The 17,646-nt window shown below is 41.5% G+C and overlaps 1 protein-coding gene across 2 annotated transcripts; it reads left to right on the forward strand.

Annotated features, from left to right (window-relative positions):
* Nucleotides 1–373: 373 nt before the first annotated feature.
* crmp1 (collapsin response mediator protein 1) lies at nucleotides 374–15,774 on the forward strand. Of its 2 annotated transcripts, none has more exons than XM_056236188.1 (14): nucleotides 374–947; nucleotides 3,059–3,147; nucleotides 5,144–5,328; nucleotides 5,837–6,001; nucleotides 9,385–9,446; nucleotides 9,542–9,622; nucleotides 9,719–9,787; nucleotides 9,902–10,022; nucleotides 10,452–10,608; nucleotides 13,402–13,543; nucleotides 13,626–13,796; nucleotides 14,376–14,555; nucleotides 15,316–15,481; nucleotides 15,619–15,774. In XM_056236188.1, the coding sequence occupies exons 1-14, from the start codon at nucleotides 594–596 to the stop codon at nucleotides 15,708–15,710; spliced, it is 2,034 nt and encodes a 677-aa protein (XP_056092163.1). In that variant the 5' UTR covers nucleotides 374–593; the 3' UTR covers nucleotides 15,711–15,774. The 2 variants fall into 2 exon arrangements, with proteins under 2 accessions (XP_056092163.1, XP_056092164.1); XM_056236189.1 differs by lacking the exon at nucleotides 374–947 and adding an exon at nucleotides 2,033–2,214.
* Nucleotides 15,775–17,646: the final 1,872 nt, after the last annotated feature.

A 17,646-nucleotide genomic window follows, 5' to 3' on the forward strand; every position in this document is an offset into this window, starting at 1 on the left:
GCATACAGCTTACGACTTTGAATAACGTCCTTATGTCTGTCTGGTGGTGCGGTCCATTCACTACGAACGAGATGATTCATTAGCTATATTCGTCCGGTCCAACCAATTATAATAAACTTTTATTCCAAAGCAGTCACGTGCTCAACCAGAGAGAGTGAGTTAAAACCGGAGCCAAGTCAGTGTATAGGCCTACCGATTCCTGCCTTCAAAAGTTTTGTTCAAACACTGCAGTCTTTTTGCGCATCTTACACGCTCTTTCGGATGGCAGTAACTGCAGTCCAAATTCAACCCGACAAAGAAAAAGAAAAGAAAAACATCTCAAATAAAACAAGTAGGAAATAGCTTTGATCGTATTTTGTTCAGAGGGGACTTGTTTCGAGGATCCAATATTGTCCGGACTAGCTCATAATAAAGCGTGTCATTATAGCACTGCCTGTCTGTCTGGAAAGTGCATCGCAGCATCATTCGCATTATCAGTCTGCAAGCTGCGACCTCCGCTCCGCATCCCCCGGCAAACTAAAGGCTGACCTGGTTTTCTGCTCTGGCGTCTCGCTTCATCAACGTATCAGAGCATCATCTCCCTTCCGCGAGTGATGTCGGACTGTAGGCGACAGTGGAACCGGGAGGATGAGCTCCCTGTGTACCTGGCTAAACCCTCGACTGGACACAACAAGCATCGCAAGTCTCACGGGATGTTCAGCTCCGTCGAGGGCGCGTATGATAGCAAGACTATCGATTTCGACCAGTACGCCGTCGGGAGGAAGGGGAACAGGAGCTCGCGGAGCAGTAGCAGGGAACGCATCGTGGATGGGGATTTTGAAGCCTATGAGATCAGCGGGGGGTCTATCCTCGGTTCCCGGGGCGAGAGGGACGACGGGCGTCCGGGTGCCGAAATCACGGATCAGGCTGGAAAGGAATGTCATAATGATGAGCAAAACAACGGGAAGGTGGGCAGAAATTGTATGCGTGACAATGCACCAATCATTTTGCGGAGTATTTTGAACCATAAACCATAGGCAGATTCAAATTTGCTCGTAAAAGATTGACAGCATCTCTTAATGTTAAGCATATGAAAACACTGCAAATGTTAATTTTAAATAAAATGCGAGGCTAAAAACCTTAGGCTATAGTTGGTTAACATTAAGTTATCTTACCATAATAATGTTTAAAAAACAAAAGTCTATAACATTTTAAATAGGCCTATACTGTAATTTTACTGAATGAAAAAAAATTAAAATAGGCCTAGGGCTAGGCTATAGCCAACTTGAAGTTTTAGAGCAATATAACAAATGTGAATTAGTTTATAAAGTAGGCTATGGAGAAAATAAATGATATTGTTATATTGTCACATTTATATTATAAATAAAAAGTTTTATTTTAATTTATCGGACAATTTATTTTTATTTTTGTATTGAGAAGTTTCTTGGTTTTGTGATAAGTCGCATTTTGATGTTTATTGTCACGTGTATTTTGATTTTTTTTTTGTTTTACATTTAATTTATTGTAAGTTAGCTTATCATGCGACCTTATATCAGTCTATTATTATTGGTTCATTTATTTATTGCAGAAAAGGTTATTTGAAATGTTCTAAAAACGCAATAATGTAGGCTATTAGGCTTTATTAATGCTAGTGAAACATTATTTTAAGGTTAGCATAATGTTTCTGCAACGTTCTTTGAACTTAAATTTGTAGTATCCCTAACATTCTAGGAACGTTGGTTTGTTAAGAACGTTATTTAAAAAATAATTAATTAGAATTTAGACATTCAAAATGTATGCTATTTGACAATTTATGCGTTAACCTGTTAATCCTTTGTGTAGTCTAGGCTACTATAGCCTACATCAAAAACAAATTTGATAAAATTATTGGTAGACCGTCGACCTGAAACACTGGACCGGTATTATTTAACGATCCTTGTCCACAATGCCCAGTTCTCTCTCTCTCTCTCTCTCTTTGTTTCATGTGAGGGGGGCGCTCCAACATATACTCCAATAGAAAACACGTCTTCGAACAGGCGAACAGATACACACACACACACACACACACACACACACACACCCCTCAGGAGAGGCGCTCGCTTGTGCGGAGCGCTGGGTTAAGTGGGTTGGTGGCACAAAGAAGCGGGTGACTACTTATTGTTGATCTCCTCAAATAATAAAGGAGAGATGTCTGGAACGGGCTACCAGGGAAAGAAGAACATCCCGCATTTGACGGTAAGACACCGGCTGCGAGGCGACCCTGCCTGCTGTCACCCGGCGAATCCTGCGCATGGGGGAAACGAGAAGGGATTAAATTCTTAGCGAGCCAACAAAGCAGAGGCCGCTTATAGAGCACTGAAATCAGCCGACGGGAAGGTGACCATTACTGCTACAATGTGTCCACATCGCTGCCGTGCACGAAGCGAGGAACGCTGCGATTGCGTTTACAGTAGGCTAGATGCAGGAATAAATAGTGAATACAGTGTTGAGCGCATTTCATTGGATAAATCATGGCGAGTGCAATAGCAGCGGACGAGACGCAACAGGGTCTGTCGCCAAGAGCAGAAATCTGGAATAGAGGGGACACTTTTTTTAAATGCCATTGCACACATCACGACAAAGAACAAGAGGGATCTGTGCTGTATTTTTGTCTATAGTTATGATGATGAGTAATGGATTACAGCGATCCTAATCCTTGACTAACGCAATCTTTGCGATCTGTGCCTGGTTTACATATAGGAACAGTGCATATATTTAGGTTAGATTAATACCAGTTTTCTCTGAACATGAAGCCTAAATCAGCTATGGAAAGCTGTGCCTTCCTGACAACTGGATGATGTGAGGTTACCTTGGCAACCTAACATCTTTCCACATTACCACATTTGCTCTTCTCTGTTCGTAGAACCCCACCCATTCACAGAGTGTGAGGCTGAAACTGTGCAGAAGGCTCTTTTATCAGTGGTTGTAAGAGCACTTCACTGAATTGCAAATATAGCAGGTAAACATATAAGGTTTAAACATGGTGTTGGAATCACTCACTCTCTTGCTATCTCTTTCTCTCTCTTCCTCTCTTCTTCAGAGCGAGCGGCTGCTGGTTAAAGGTGGAAGAGTGGTTAATGATGATCAGTCCCTATATGCTGACATTTATGTTGAAGATGGACTTATTAAGTAAGACACCATGCACACTCGTTTTTCCAAAGCATAATGCAAATTTTCAATGGCAGTTGTATACCATTAATATGAATTATGAATTAAACCTCATCAATCAGTCATCAATTATGCCTTAGAGCATCTTAGCATAGATAGACCGAAACAAAAGTCTTACCATTAAAAGCCATGTTAAGCACACAATTATAATGTTCTCAGTATCATTTTATGTAGACTGACAGACGTGTGCTGCACATTTATTTTCCTTTTTTGAAGTGATTCTAATCATATTTTAAGCAAATTAAAACCATCATGGTGAATCTGAAGTGTCTCAGCTGAGGGAAATAAATCATAATTTAACTGCTTTAATATATCGGCCAAATTTTCTTATCGTGCTGATAACGATAACAATAAAAATGAACATCGGACAATACCGATTTGGTGGTCGATATATCGGGCATACCTAGCTAATACTGTAGATACACAGACACACTGCTGTTGCTGCATAAATAGACATACATAAATCCTGTGGCAGATCTAGGCAGGTGGAGCTGGGGAGGTGGAGGATTTCACAGGAACTCTGATAGTGCGCTGCAGGACTAGCTTACAGTAAACAATCAACCTTACTATATAAATGTTGAGCAAGCAATCTCATTGGCTGCAGGATCAGCAGAGCAATCAGCTTGTGCCATGTGTTAATGATGTGAATGCTTGCAGATTTCATGTAAAGGACTCAGCCTCTGCCATCTAGAGCTTCATGACTGAACTAGATATTAACATATTTAATAAGCTAACATTAAATTTGACAGCCATGTCCTATGGCTTCATATGAAGTATGCCACTCTTTTTAGAACCTTCATGTAAGGGATAATGTACATCTATTTTCTTGTATCACCCTGAAGGGGTTTATTACATGGCTGCTTGCCACATAAGTAAATAATTGGAAACGAAATATTAATTTGAGATTAAACATTTTATTAGTTCATTAAATGCAAAGCTTCTGCATAGAAGAACAGTTCCTATCCAGTTTCTATCACTTCTTACATGGCTTTTCACCACATTAATAATGAAGGGGACATGAAATATTGATTTGAGAAGAAACCATTTTAAAATCTTACCTGTTTATTATCTTCTAATAATGTACAAAACAATAATTTTAGCAAAAAAAACGAACACTTCCAACAATATTACCTTAGGCATTAGCCAGGTTAAAACCAGACCATTCTCAGTTGTAACTGAGTTATGGTCTGGCAAAGCGTCATAGACAAATCATTTCCAGAGGGGCGTCACCAACGGACGTCGCGGATAGACCTAAACCCAATCAGAGCGATGAAGGAGATGACATGCAGAGCGGCGGAGAATCTCCGAGTGTTGTTCTTTGCTCGGTTTTTAACAAAAAGGAAACGTTCAAATCGCTTAAGACGCGATAGCTGATTCGAACGAGTAATGTTCGACGGCGGCATCCATCTTTGTAATGTAGGCTACAAAATCTGCTTCAAAATCCCAGCGCTGTCGTCATCGTGTAAAGCCCGCCCCAACGTTTCTGATTGGTGCCGCCATTTCGGCGGATTGGAAATGGGTTTGAATGAGCTCTTTGCCAGACTAACTTTCAGAGCAAATCTAAATTTGCCGGAAGTTGTCTGGGTTTTCCCAGGCTACTTAGGCATACTTTTAATACTGAAATCCTCCGGGTTCATTTGATAGTAAATGCAGTCAATAGATGAGGCACAAGATGGCACCAGTTGCATTCCAATGAAACAAGAGAAAGCACATCCATGGTGTGATACGAGAGACATGAAAGCCAAAGTGACTAGCCACAATACAGCATTGCTACTAATGACGGTCATTGTCGTGGAATAACTGACCTCAGAATGTCGCGACTGATCAATCAGAATCAAGCTTTTCAAAGAGCTGTGTAATAATTTTAAATGATATACCTATATAATATGCAATGTACTTGGTCCCATGACTCTCTGGCCCTCTCTGCTCTTTATCAAACCCTCAAACTCTCCTTCAGACAGGTTGGGGAGAACCTGATTGTGCCGGGGGGTGTGAAGGTGATCGAGGCTAATGGGTGTTTGGTGATCCCTGGAGGTATTGATGTGAACACCTGCCTGCATAAGCCTTACCTGGGCTCTCCACCTGTGGATGACTTCTATCAGGGCACCAAAGCAGCTCTGGCAGGTGGCACCACCATGATCAGTAAGTCTGGATGAATTGTTAAACAATGAAAACTGTATCATTTGGCAAAAGGAACAAGTATGTTGAATACTTAGGATGCAGTTCCAAATGTTCTAATTTGGAGCAACTTCCCTAGCAATGAGTACAAATTGGCTGGACTAGGACCCTGCGAGAGCAAAGCACTGCAGTGTCCCAAATATCTGTCCTGCACGTCCAATCAGATTTTGTTTCATCCAGGAGTATGAGCCAAAAGTTTGTTGCTGTTACAATAGCTAATTTTCTTTAAACAATGAATTAGAACTATTAGCTGTTGGGATTCACAATGAGTGAAAATACCTTTGTGTCTTAGAGGAACATACAGAGTTTAATAGAGTAATCACAGACTAAAGCTGCAATTTAATAGCATTTTCAATAGAAAGGAATCTTTAGAAATATTCAATAGAATTTTCAAAAATCACTCAAATCCTTTATAATAATAATAGGATATAGAAAAAACATTTTGAGCAGAAGCCATCATCTTCTGTTTCAGTTGACCATGTGACTCCACAGCCCGGCGACAGTCTACTGGAGGCCTTTGAGAAGTGGCAGGAAGCGGCTGATAAGAAGTCCTGCTGTGATTATTCACTTCATGTGGATATCCCACATTGGCATGAAGGTGTGAAGGAGGAGCTGGAACAGCTGGTACAGGACAAAGGTGAAACCGTATTCAAAGATCTAATATCTAAGCGTATCACATTTGCAAAGCTGAAAGTATTTTGTGTTTTTAAGTTCTATAACTTGATCATACTGATGTTTCAGAGGCACTTTGCCAAATTCGCCAAATGCTAATGATTGTTAATTCACTATCGTTCAAAAGTTTGGGGTCAGTACGATTTAAAAAAAAAAGAAATTAATACCTTTATTTAGAAAAGACACATCAAATTAAAAAAGTGACAGTAATAAATACATTTATAATGTTACAAAGGATTCTATTTGAGAAAAATTCTGCTTTTTAAACTTCTCATCAGAGAATCCTGAAAAAAAAATGAATCATGGTTTGCACAAAAATATTAAACCGTACAACTGTTTTCAAATAATATGAAATGTTTCTTGAGCAGCGAATCAGCACATACGAATGATTTCTGAAGGATCATGTGACACTGAAGACTGGAGTAATGGTGCTGAAAATTCAGCTTTGTCCTCGCAAAAACATTAAAATAGGAAACTGTTATTTTAAATTGTTATAATATTTCACAATATTACTGTTTTTGTCACGGTTTGGGTTTTGTTTCTTGTTTCTTGTTCCTGGTTCTTGTCTGTCATGTGATCCCCTGTTCTAGTCATGTGATCTTGCCTTGTGTTCCCCTGTCTGTTGTGTCATTGGTTGATTGTTTAAATGTTCACAGGTGTCCCTTGTCTCGTTGTTAGTCCAGTATGTATTTAAGCCCTGTGTCTTGTTCAGTCTTTGTGAGTTCTTAATGTTGTAGTGTTGTATGTTGGCTGTCCAGAATCTGGTTATCTTGTCTGTATTTGTTAGTTTCTAGATTATTTAATTAAAACCCCCTGCTGCACTTGGATCCTGCTTTTTGCCTCTGCTTCAGCCGCATCATAACAGAAGAACTCACCGCCAATGGATCCAGCAGTTGTTAGCAACCAGGCCTTAGGGAGATTCCTATCATCTCTGTCTCAAGATGCCCAGCCCTTGGAGAGGTATGTGAGGGACTTTTTGGCGTGTTGTCATCTGGGAGCGCTAAATGACGCTCAGCTCGTGGACCTGTTTTGTAGCGGGCTGGATTGGCACATCGCTCAAGTGATGCCGGAGGATCATACTGGCTGGACCCTGAAAGGGTTTGTTGATCTGGCCCTTTCCTTGGGCAGTTCGGCACTTGCAGAGCCTGAGTTTCCCCACGTCGCGCCTACCATCAACCCAGCCATCGGATCGGTCTATGGCCATCCAGGACTTGTTTCCAGCGTGGCTGACCCCCCGCTGATGTCAGCTCGTGCCTACCAAGAGAACCATCGCTCCCATGCCCCTCCAGCCAGAGACCGTCCAGCCAGAGACCGTCCAGCCAGAGTTCACGTCAGCCACGTCCAGCCAGAGCTTCACGTCAGCCACGTCCAGCCAGAGCTTCACGTCAGCCACGTCCAGCCAGAGCTTCACGTCAGCCACGTCCAGCCAGAGCTTCACGTCAGCCACGTCCAGCCAGAGCCCGAGCCCGTCGCCTGCCCGCCAGAGCCCGAGCCCGTCGCCTGCCCGCCAGAGCCCGAGCCCGTCGCCTGCCCGCCAGAGCCCGAGCCCGTCGCCTGCCCGCCAGAGCCTGAGCACACCGCACGTGAGTCCACTCAAGATACAGCGCTGATTGTGATGTCTGTGGCGATTCTGTGTGCGTGGGCTATACACACATCAATGATGGCCCATGAGCCCAATTCCGAGTCCCATGATGTGCTGGTCCCGTCCGATCCTGCGCCAGAGCCCGCTGATCCTGCGCCAGAGCCCGCTGATCCTGAGCCGGTGTCTGTTCCTGCTGATGACCCCATGGCTGCCCCTAAGAAAATTTTGGGGGGGGGCAGTAGGACCCTGGATGGGACTATGAAGGCCGCACCGCCATGGCCGCCCGAGGGGTCTTCACCGCCATGGCCGCCCGAGGGGTCTTCACCCACATGGCCGCCCGAGGGGTCTTCACCGCCGTGGCCGCCCGAGGGGTCTTCACCGCCGTGGCCGCCCGAGGGGTCTTCTCCGCCGTGGCCGCCCGAGGGGTCTTCTCCGCCGTGGCCGCCCGAGGGGTCTTCTCCGCCGTGGCCGCCCGAGGGGTCTTCACCGCCGTGGCCGCCCGAGGGGTCTTCACCGCCGTGGCCGCCCGAGGGGTCTTCACCGCCGTGGCCGCCCGAGGGGTCTTCACCGCCGTGGCCGCCCGAGGGGTCTTCACCGCCGTGGCCGCCCGAAGGGTCTTCACCGCCGTGGCCGCCCGAAGGGTCTTCACCGCCGTGGCCGCCCGAAGGGTCTTCACCGCCGTGGCCGCCCGAAAGGTCTTCTCCGCCGTGGCCGCCCGAGGGGTCTTCTCCGCCGTGGCCGCCCGAGGGGTCTTCACCACCGTGGCCGCCGCCTGCGCATCCTGCTCCGCCCTGGTCGCTCACGAGCCAGGTCCACCCATGCTCCGTGGCCCAGGCTCGCCATTCCTGTGTCCTGGTTCCTGGTCCCAGTGCGAGCCTGGCCCTCCGTCCCTCCCCCAAGACCGCCTCCACTCACCACCCTCCTGAATTTATGTTTTTTGGGCGTCGGGAGCCGCCCATAGAGGGGGGGCTATGTCACGGTTTGGGTTTTGTTTCTTGTTTCTTGTTCCTGGTTCTTGTCTGTCATGTGATCCCCTGTTCTAGTCATGTGATCTTGCCTTGTGTTCCCCTGTCTGTTGTGTCATTGGTTGATTGTTTAAATGTTCACAGGTGTCCCTTGTCTCGTTGTTAGTCCAGTATGTATTTAAGCCCTGTGTCTTGTTCAGTCTTTGTGAGTTCTTAATGTTGTAGTGTTGTATGTTGGCTGTCCAGAATCTGGTTATCTTGTCTGTATTTGTTAGTTTCTAGATTATTTAATTAAAACCCCCTGCTGCACTTGGATCCTGCTTTTTGCCTCTGCTTCAGCCGCATCATAACAGTTTTACTGTATTTTTGATTAAATAAATTAAATTATAACCTTTATTTTACCAGGAAAGAAGCACATTGAGATTAAGAATCTCTTTTACAAGAGCGTCCTGGCCAAAACTGACAGACACAGCACGTTTGAGTGTAACAAATAACGTCCAACAATACATACACATATACACACACAAGGCAAGCAACAATAAAATTTCAATATCAAATACATAACTAGCTAAAACATCTACAGCCCGATGTTTCATTCTCCAAATCATTTAAAACTATTTTAAAAGTGTCCAACGAGACCAGATTCCTCAGTTTCAATGTACTTTGCAAACAATTCCAATAAATGCTTAAATGCAGCCTTGGTGAGCATGAGAGACTTCTTTCAAAATCTCACCGACCCTAAACTTTTGAGCAGAAGTGTATGTCTTTGGAAATATAAATGTTAATGTTCTCTTCTGGCAGGAATCAACTCTTTCCAAGTGTACATGGCTTACAAAGGGTTTTTCCAAATGTCTGACTCCCAGGTTAGTTTATGTTGCCATCTATGCCTCCAACCATAGAACGTTCTGTAGTCTAATACAGTAAAATAATGAATAGGATCTCTCTTTCTCTCCTCTAGTTGTATGAATCCTTCTCATTCCTTAAGGAGCTGGGGGCAGTGGTGCTGGTGCACGCAGAGAATGGAGACCTGATAGCACAGGTATCTGTTTACTAATGAAAGAGCCGTCATGCACACATGCCGACACAATTTGGTGCCCTTTACTGTTTTTTCATGTTGACAACATTTGTATTCAAGGAACAAAGCAAAATCTTGGGAATGGGCATCACTGGTCCAGAGGGCCACCCACTGAGCCGTCCAGAGGAGGTGGGATCAATAAACAAATTGATGAGCTAATTAGAAGTTTAACTTACTATCCGTTTATCCAGTCAGTTTCAGCGGAGTGAAGTGTCCTGATTTAATTGGTTCTCTGTTTCACAGCTGGAGGCGGAGGCTGTTTTCCGCGCCATCACCCTTGGCAACCGAGTGAACTGCCCTGTCTACATCACCAAAGTGATGAGTAAGAGTGCAGCTGAGACTGTGGCCAATGCACGGAAGAAAGGTGACAGCATATTGTGAAATATTGTTGCATGCTGAGTTCTTTTTTTATATTTTTGAATGAAGCCTCTTATTGCTCTCGCCCAAGGTTGCATTTATTTGATTTAATTTAATTTGATGTATTACAATTAAAAACAACTGTCTTCTATTTTAATATATTTTAAAATGTAATTTTTTCCTGTGATGGCACAACTGCATTTTCAGCATCATTACGCCAGTCTTCAGTGTCACATGATCCTTCAGAAATGATTCTAATATGCTGATTTGCTGCTCAAGAAACATTTCTTAATTTTATCAATGTTGAAAACATTATATATATATATATTAGAAAGTTACTTATTCTGATGTCTAGCACAACTGGCTATTTTAAACTAATTTGAATATGTCAGTCCTAAAATGTTTGGACGTATTCTCTTCATTGCACTTGCTTTAGGCTCTGTTGTTTTTGGTGAGCCAATCACAGCCAGCTTGGCAACTGACGGATCACACTATTGGAGCAAAAACTGGGCAAAAGCGGCAGCCTATGTGACCTCTCCTCCCCTCAGCCCTGACCAGACTACACCTGACCACCTTAACTCTCTGCTGTCCTGGTAAGAAATGTTGAGTTATTTGTACATTTTTAGACATCTGTGACATTTGCATCATTAGTGTAGATGCACTGGATTCTTTGGGCAAGTGCTGTACCTGGCACCATCTATCAATTTTTTATCTACTCCCAGTTACTTTTGGCTCTGTGCTACGCCCAAACCGCAGGCACACCTTTTCCTGGCCCCATTTCTAAAAATAGATCAGGCTTTCATCTCCTGTTGCCATGGTTACAGAGCACCCTCCTCCTCCCTCCCAACCACACTCTCACTCTCTCACACACACACACACACACACACACACACACACACACACACACACACACACACACACACACACACACACACACACACACACACACACACACACACACACACACACACTTACACCTTGTAGACTTTTCAGGCTGCTAGACTATGGGAGAGATGTCATTATGTTGACATCCACAGCCACACATACTTTGACATCCGCACACACCCTCATAGGCACACAGATACACACACACACACACACACACACTGCCACAAAGAGGCAGAAAACACAGCTGGAGAGAGGACATTTATTTTTAGCATTGATAGACTAGAGTCCAAAGGATGAGAGAATGTTCTAGAAAAAGATCAAAGATTATTTTAAAGTATTCAACATTATATGTATGCTGTGAAGACATCCTTTGTGTAGATGTGTGGTGTTGCATTTTGTGAATTTCAAAGCATATTGCCTCCGTCTAGATACTTTTCTCATAATTTCATTGTGTGCATTTTTTGGCCACATATATTCTTACGCATAATGGATGTATAAATTACAAGTAGAAGCCTAATTCTATTGCATATTCTAGCTTATACTAGTTACTTATACTATACTAGTTGGATTGCAAATATTTAACAAATGCAGTTGGGCCTAGTTTTATGGTTAGTCCACATAGAGCAACCCTTTTAGCTTCACAGAAATGTAATTCACCTGATGCTGATTGCTCAATTAAAAAATCTAGTGTCCATTTTGTGTAAATGTATTTTTAACTTAATGCTCAGTCTCCATGATAGTAGCTAAGCTGGTAAGTCAAAGGATATAATATATTTGAGGACTTGATCTATTAAAATGGCAAAGAGTTGATATTTGATCCCTCAGGTCTTTGGAGTGTAATATCTATGAAGCTGTCAATGAATTTGGTCTACTGACTTCTTTTCATTTTTAAAAGAAATTAATACTTCTATTCAGCAAGGATGCATTAAATTACTCAAAAGTGAAATACCTTTATAATGTTACAAAAGATTTCTATTTTGTATTCATCAAAGAATCTTAAAGAAAAATGTGTCATTTTCCACAAAAATATTAAGCAGCACAACTGTTTTAAACATTGATGATAATAAGAAATGTTTCTAGAGCACCAAATCTTATTAAAATTATTCCTGAAGGATCATGTGACACTAGCTATGTTTCCGTCCGTCTATTTTTATGTGCATTTTGGGATATCGCATAAAAAAAAACCTTATGGAAACAACAAGATGCACATACTTTTAAAAAATGTGTCTAAAAACCTATGTGCTCAATTGAATCCTTTTTATTCGATAAGACGACGTGTATAAACTATGATGGAAACAAATACTGAATAAATTCGTCGATGTGCAACAAAAACCTCACGTGACTTTACCCTTACAGTGAATGTGATTGAATAACTGGACTAACCAGCGGACCAATTTCATTGGCATCTCAAATGTCGTTTGGATCATTCTGAAATGGACATGGCAATAAAAAGCTGTACTACTACATTCTGAAATGCCTGAGTCTGTCAACAGAATGATTTTGTATTATGACCTCTCAGAAGTGTCTTGCGTTTATTGCGTTTCGTTTATGGCAAGTCATTTATGATGTACGCAAAGAGCCCCAGTGGCTTCCCAGATTGCAGCAACATCCATTTTTATTACAGGCATAATACATATTATTTATTATTATTGGCGTAATGATGCTGAAAAAAATCAGCTTTGCTGTTACAGGAATAAATTACATTTAAAATATATTAAGATGGAAAACATTTATTTTAAATTGTAATAATATTTCACAATATTATGGTTTACTGTATTTTTGCTCAAATAAATGCAGCCTTGGTGAGCATAAAACATCTTAGGCCGCATTTACATCACATGCTTCAAATGACCCAATACCGATTTTTTCCTCCCATGCGGCAGATTGATATGACCCACAAACGTATAAGCAGGAAAAAAGCACATGGATCAAGCACATGATTCATTTTTTTTTAAGGATTTCATCTTCATTGGGATTGGGGTTGAATCCTTAGGGAACCAGGACCGTAAAATGAGGCTTATCCCACTTGCATTGTGATCTGTAAACCCTCGCTTCCAAATCAATCTTGTTACCCACCATGTTTATTTTAAAATCTTTTATATATCCCTCCATGGCATATTTAAGTCCCACATGAAAGCACCTCGACAAGAGGTGGTCCTTCTGTGTCCAAAATTTATCAAAAACATCTTGGGACAAGGTTTTCACACTGACAGCTGTCATTAAATGACAGTTAGCAACTCCATTTGTTTGTTCGAGTTCGCAACAGTAACTAAGGGGGGCGGGGCTTACCGATAAGTCAATTGGTCATCAAGACCTACAGTATTCGGACTTACTGACCCCAAACTTGGTGTACAGTTGTACTTTCCATGACACATTATGCAACCTCTAAATAAAAATAAGGTAACAAAGAACATCAAAGCTATCTCTAGAGGACAGCTTGTGTTCGGTTTGTAGTTGCATCCCCTGTTGTTATGTGCCTTTTAATCTTCTTTCTTCAGTGGGGATCTGCAGGTTGTGGGCAGTGGACATTGTGCTTACAGCACCTCTCAAAAGGCCATAGGGAAGGACAACTTTACCCTTATACCTGAGGGGACAAATGGAGTGGAAGAGAGAATGGGTTTTGTTTGGGACAAATCTGTGGTAAGCGCATCTGTGAAATCTGTGAACCATTTATCTGTACGGGATGAATTCATCAGTCACCACTAAATTTTGTTCCCTGCAGGCCATGGGGAAGATGGATGAAAACCAGTTTGTTGCAGTTACAAGCACTAATGCAGCCAAAATCTTCAACCTGTACCCCCGGAAGGGGCGGATAGCAGTGGGTTCAGATGCTGACATTGTTATCTGGGACCCCGCCAAGATCAAGACCATCACAGCTAAAGCGCAGCAGTCGGTGAGGATTGGAAAGCTCTGCAAGATACTGTAATATTGAATGAATCTCTGGATTGCTGATATTTAGTTATACCTACATTTAACACTGTATACATTTGAATTGGACGGAATTATTACACTCTTTTTTATAAAAGTAGTAGGCCTACATGAAGGCCACGTACACACTGCAACTAAATTTGGTTGTCAATTCACCTTTTAGTACTCAATTATGTTCAGTACACACACACACACACACACAGTTCAGTAATTTACAGGATTGACAACCGCATTCTACAACCGAATGACCTCCTAAAAAATGCAGGTAGTGACAACCGCATTTACAAAAATTTTACGCAGTGTGTACGGAACCGAACTGAACATTAGTTGCTAATGACATATTTTAACGTGCATCAGAGATGTTTCTCTCTTCTTTATGTGTGGTTGGTGCAAGAAATCACAGGGAATCTTCTGTATTTTAACTAAACCTTAAATGATTTCAAAATATGAATGATCATTTTGTTCATGCTTGATAAACACTGGAAAATGTGTGGAATATAGAACGGATTTTCTTCTAGAACATCACTGTTCTTTTTCTTTCTAGGCTCTTGATTATAATATTTTTGAGGGGATGGAGTGTCATGGTGGTCCGGTGTATGTGGTCAGTCAGGGCAGGATTGTGTTTGAGGAAGGGAAGCTTCAGGTTCAGCAGGGGACTGGACGCTTTATCTCCCGCAAGCCTTTCCCTGATATTGCCTACCAGCGCATTCAGTACCGCAACAAGGTATGACTCTAGATTAGGCATTTCAAGCTAGTTTAAATTGTGAATATTTGACATGATTTATTCACTGAGCTTCCCTCAGTCTTAGTTAGATATGTTATATTAAACTATTTTCAAGTGATGTTATATATATTTGGGTTCAATAGGATTTTTTTTATGCTCAAAAGGTCTGCATTTAAAAAAAAAGTGATTGTGTGAAATTCTTTTTACAATTTACTGTTAATAAAATAACTGTTTTCTGTTCTAATATATTTTAAAATGTAATTTATTCCTGCTATGGCAAAGCTGAATTTTCAGAATTATTACTCCAGTCTTCAGTGTCACATGATCCTTCAGAAATCATTCTAATTTGCTGCTCAAGAAACATTTCTTATTTTTGAATACAGTTGCTTAATATTTTTTGTAACCATGATACAATTTTTTTTCAAAATTCATTGAATAGAAAGTTCAGCATTTGAAATTTGTTTTTTTTGGTGTTATAAATGTTTTACTGTCACTTCTGATAAATTTACTGCATTCTTGCTAAATAAAACTACTAATTTCTTTCAAAAAACATCGTACTGATCCCAAACTTTTGAAGAATAGTGTAGTAGCATAAAGGTTCAATAGTTGCTTTGTATCTATTTGTTAAATGATTACATAATCAAGTAATTAGTAGTAAATAATCCAGGGACAAAAATAGTGGAAAACAATAGTGTATTATCAAATTTTATAGGTTCACGTCTCACGGTGACAAACATGTCTTTTAACTGGTGTTTGGCAGATGATGACCAACCAGGGAGTTTCTCGTGGGATGTATGATGGTCCAGTATATGATGTCCCAGCAACACCAAAATACATAACCCCATCACCCTCTGCCAAGACCTCACCCACTACACACCAGCCTCCACCAATCAGAAACTTGCATCAGTCAAACTTCAGCCTATCAGGTAAGATAAGGTTAGATTAGAGGAAATTACCTTTTCTAATAATGAAAATAATATTCACAAATCTTTTGGGAAATATATTAATTTATATATCACATTAAAGTAAGTGTATATTTTCTTTAATATTTTTACATTTTTAGGGGCTCAAACCGATGACAACATTCCTAGGCGCTCCGGCCACCGCATTGTAGCTCCCCCTGGTGGTCGTTCCAACATCACTAACCTTGGTTGAGCCTTCAGCAGTGTGTGTGCGTGTGTGTGTGTGTGTGTGTGTGTGTGTGTGTGTGTGTGTGTGTGTGTGTGTGTGTGTGTGTGTGTGTGTGTGTGTGTGTGTGTGTGTGTGTGTGTGTGTGTGTGTGTGTGTGTGTGTGTGTGTGTGTGTGTGTGTGTGTGCGTGTGCGTGCGTGTGCGTGTGTGTGCGTGTGTAAGACAAATCATCAGTATTCCCCTCTCAAAGGGCCATACTATAAACAGATTTTTGTGCATTGCATGCATGTCAGAATATCACTACCTTACCTGTGCAGAAAATTTCCCGTCCACAGAGAATATTACTGTGTACATTGTACAATCACTGCTAAAGCAAACCTAGAAAAATACCTATAGATAGCTAGACAATCACTAGAAAATATTCTATATCCATAATGGAAAAAGTAGCATTTAAACAATTCTAATATAACTACTTATGTTTTTGAGTTGAGCCCCTCATTCTGTAGCCTCGTGAGACCATCCTGATCTCGCGAGCTTTCAAGGTTTCACTCGCAGATCAGTCTGGATACTTTCCGTTAAAGAAAATTTGGGAGCAGTTCACCAAACGAACGTCCAATCAGCGTTGGCTTTGAGGCGGGTTGAGGTGTGACGCAACGAGAAGCGCGACAGTTCAGTCTAAAGAACATGTCGGCTTCAGCGGATGAAACTAGCATCAGCGTGGCTATCGAGCAAGTTTTATCGGAATTACAGAGTATTTCTTCACTGAAAGAAGAGCAAAACACTGCTCTGGAGGCTTTTCTCAGAGGAAAAGATACGTCATATGCTTCGTTGATCTGATTGGTTGATTTGGCCCGTCTATCACCAACATAGGCCAATCAGCTAACCAGTATTTTCGCCCCTTACCAAAACTACTTCAACGGAAGGTTTCCAGATGGATATGCGGAGCAAATCCATCTGGCGGAGTCAGGTTACTCATTCTGCTGATGTGACCCCAGTGTTTGTGACATAGTGTTGAAAATGTTCTGCTATAAAGCCCTGTGAAGCCAGTCGCTGGTCATCCCACAAAATGGTGCTCTTCCTACTGGATAACTTACTGAACTAAAGATAACTTATTAGTGATGTTGAGGGAAAAGTGCTGTAGAATGCAGTTCTGAGATCGGTTTTGGCACAAGCACATTCTGAAGCTGAGCGAAGATCTGCCCCTGCAAGCACTTTTAACTCTCATGTTCTCTGTGCACTGAAATGGTTTTAATTCTGTGTTATCAGTCTTTTGTGGTAAAGAATAGTGATGGATTGCATGATTTCACTTTTAGATGTTGGTAATATTGACATCTGAACTTTGATTCGTACTCTCTATTTATACTTTTATTTTTCATCCAATCAAATTGGAATAATTTTACAAGAAACGTTTGTTATATCACTTTTTATTTTCATTTTACCTTTAGTAAAAAAAAGCTGCATGCAGCTCTTCTTAGCTCTGTAGATTATGCTTATTGCAAGATTAGATGTTGACTAGAGAAGATATTCAAATTACCTCAGTATTACAAATGCAAAATCAACTATATATGCAGCAACAGTAAGTCACACATGCATTCAGAGAGCTGAGAAGGCTTTTCGTTTCATTTTTCTTTTTCTTCAATTGTGAGATTTTAACAGTATTGCTCCACATCCAAATGGCACTAGCCTCACTGTGTACACTAAACGTCTTAATACTAAACTTCCACTAGATAAAGGGTGATTCCTCTTGTTTTGGACCAATACAAGGTCAATTCCAAGCCTGCTGTATTGCTTTCCCTGTTGTGATTTCGTATTGCCCTATGGTATTTATAGTGCTTATGACCAATGCTATTTTAGTTGGCTGATATCCACTAATGCACTCACTGAATATTGATAATGATATTCACTTTGCTATGTTAAATAAAGTCTGTGAATAGATGTTGTTGAAGCTGCTGCAGTGTGTT

The sequence above is a fragment of the Rhinichthys klamathensis genome, unplaced genomic scaffold (genome assembly GCF_029890125.1).
Source record: "Rhinichthys klamathensis goyatoka isolate OS25496 unplaced genomic scaffold, OSU_Roscu_1.1 h1tg000440l_1, whole genome shotgun sequence".
NCBI lineage: Eukaryota > Metazoa > Chordata > Actinopteri > Cypriniformes > Leuciscidae > Rhinichthys > Rhinichthys klamathensis.

Excerpts from the sequence above, each read along its gene's own strand:
- crmp1 (XM_056236188.1), top strand. The coding sequence starts at position 594 with ATGTCGGACTGTAGGCGACAGTGGAACCGGGAGGATGAGCTCCCTGTG. Across the intron at positions 9,623-9,718 it reads ATGGAGACCTGATAGCACAG|GAACAAAGCAAAATCTTGGG; the intron begins GTATCTGTTTAC and ends TTTGTATTCAAG. Across the intron at positions 10,609-13,401 it reads CTTAACTCTCTGCTGTCCTG|TGGGGATCTGCAGGTTGTGG; the intron begins GTAAGAAATGTT and ends TTCTTTCTTCAG.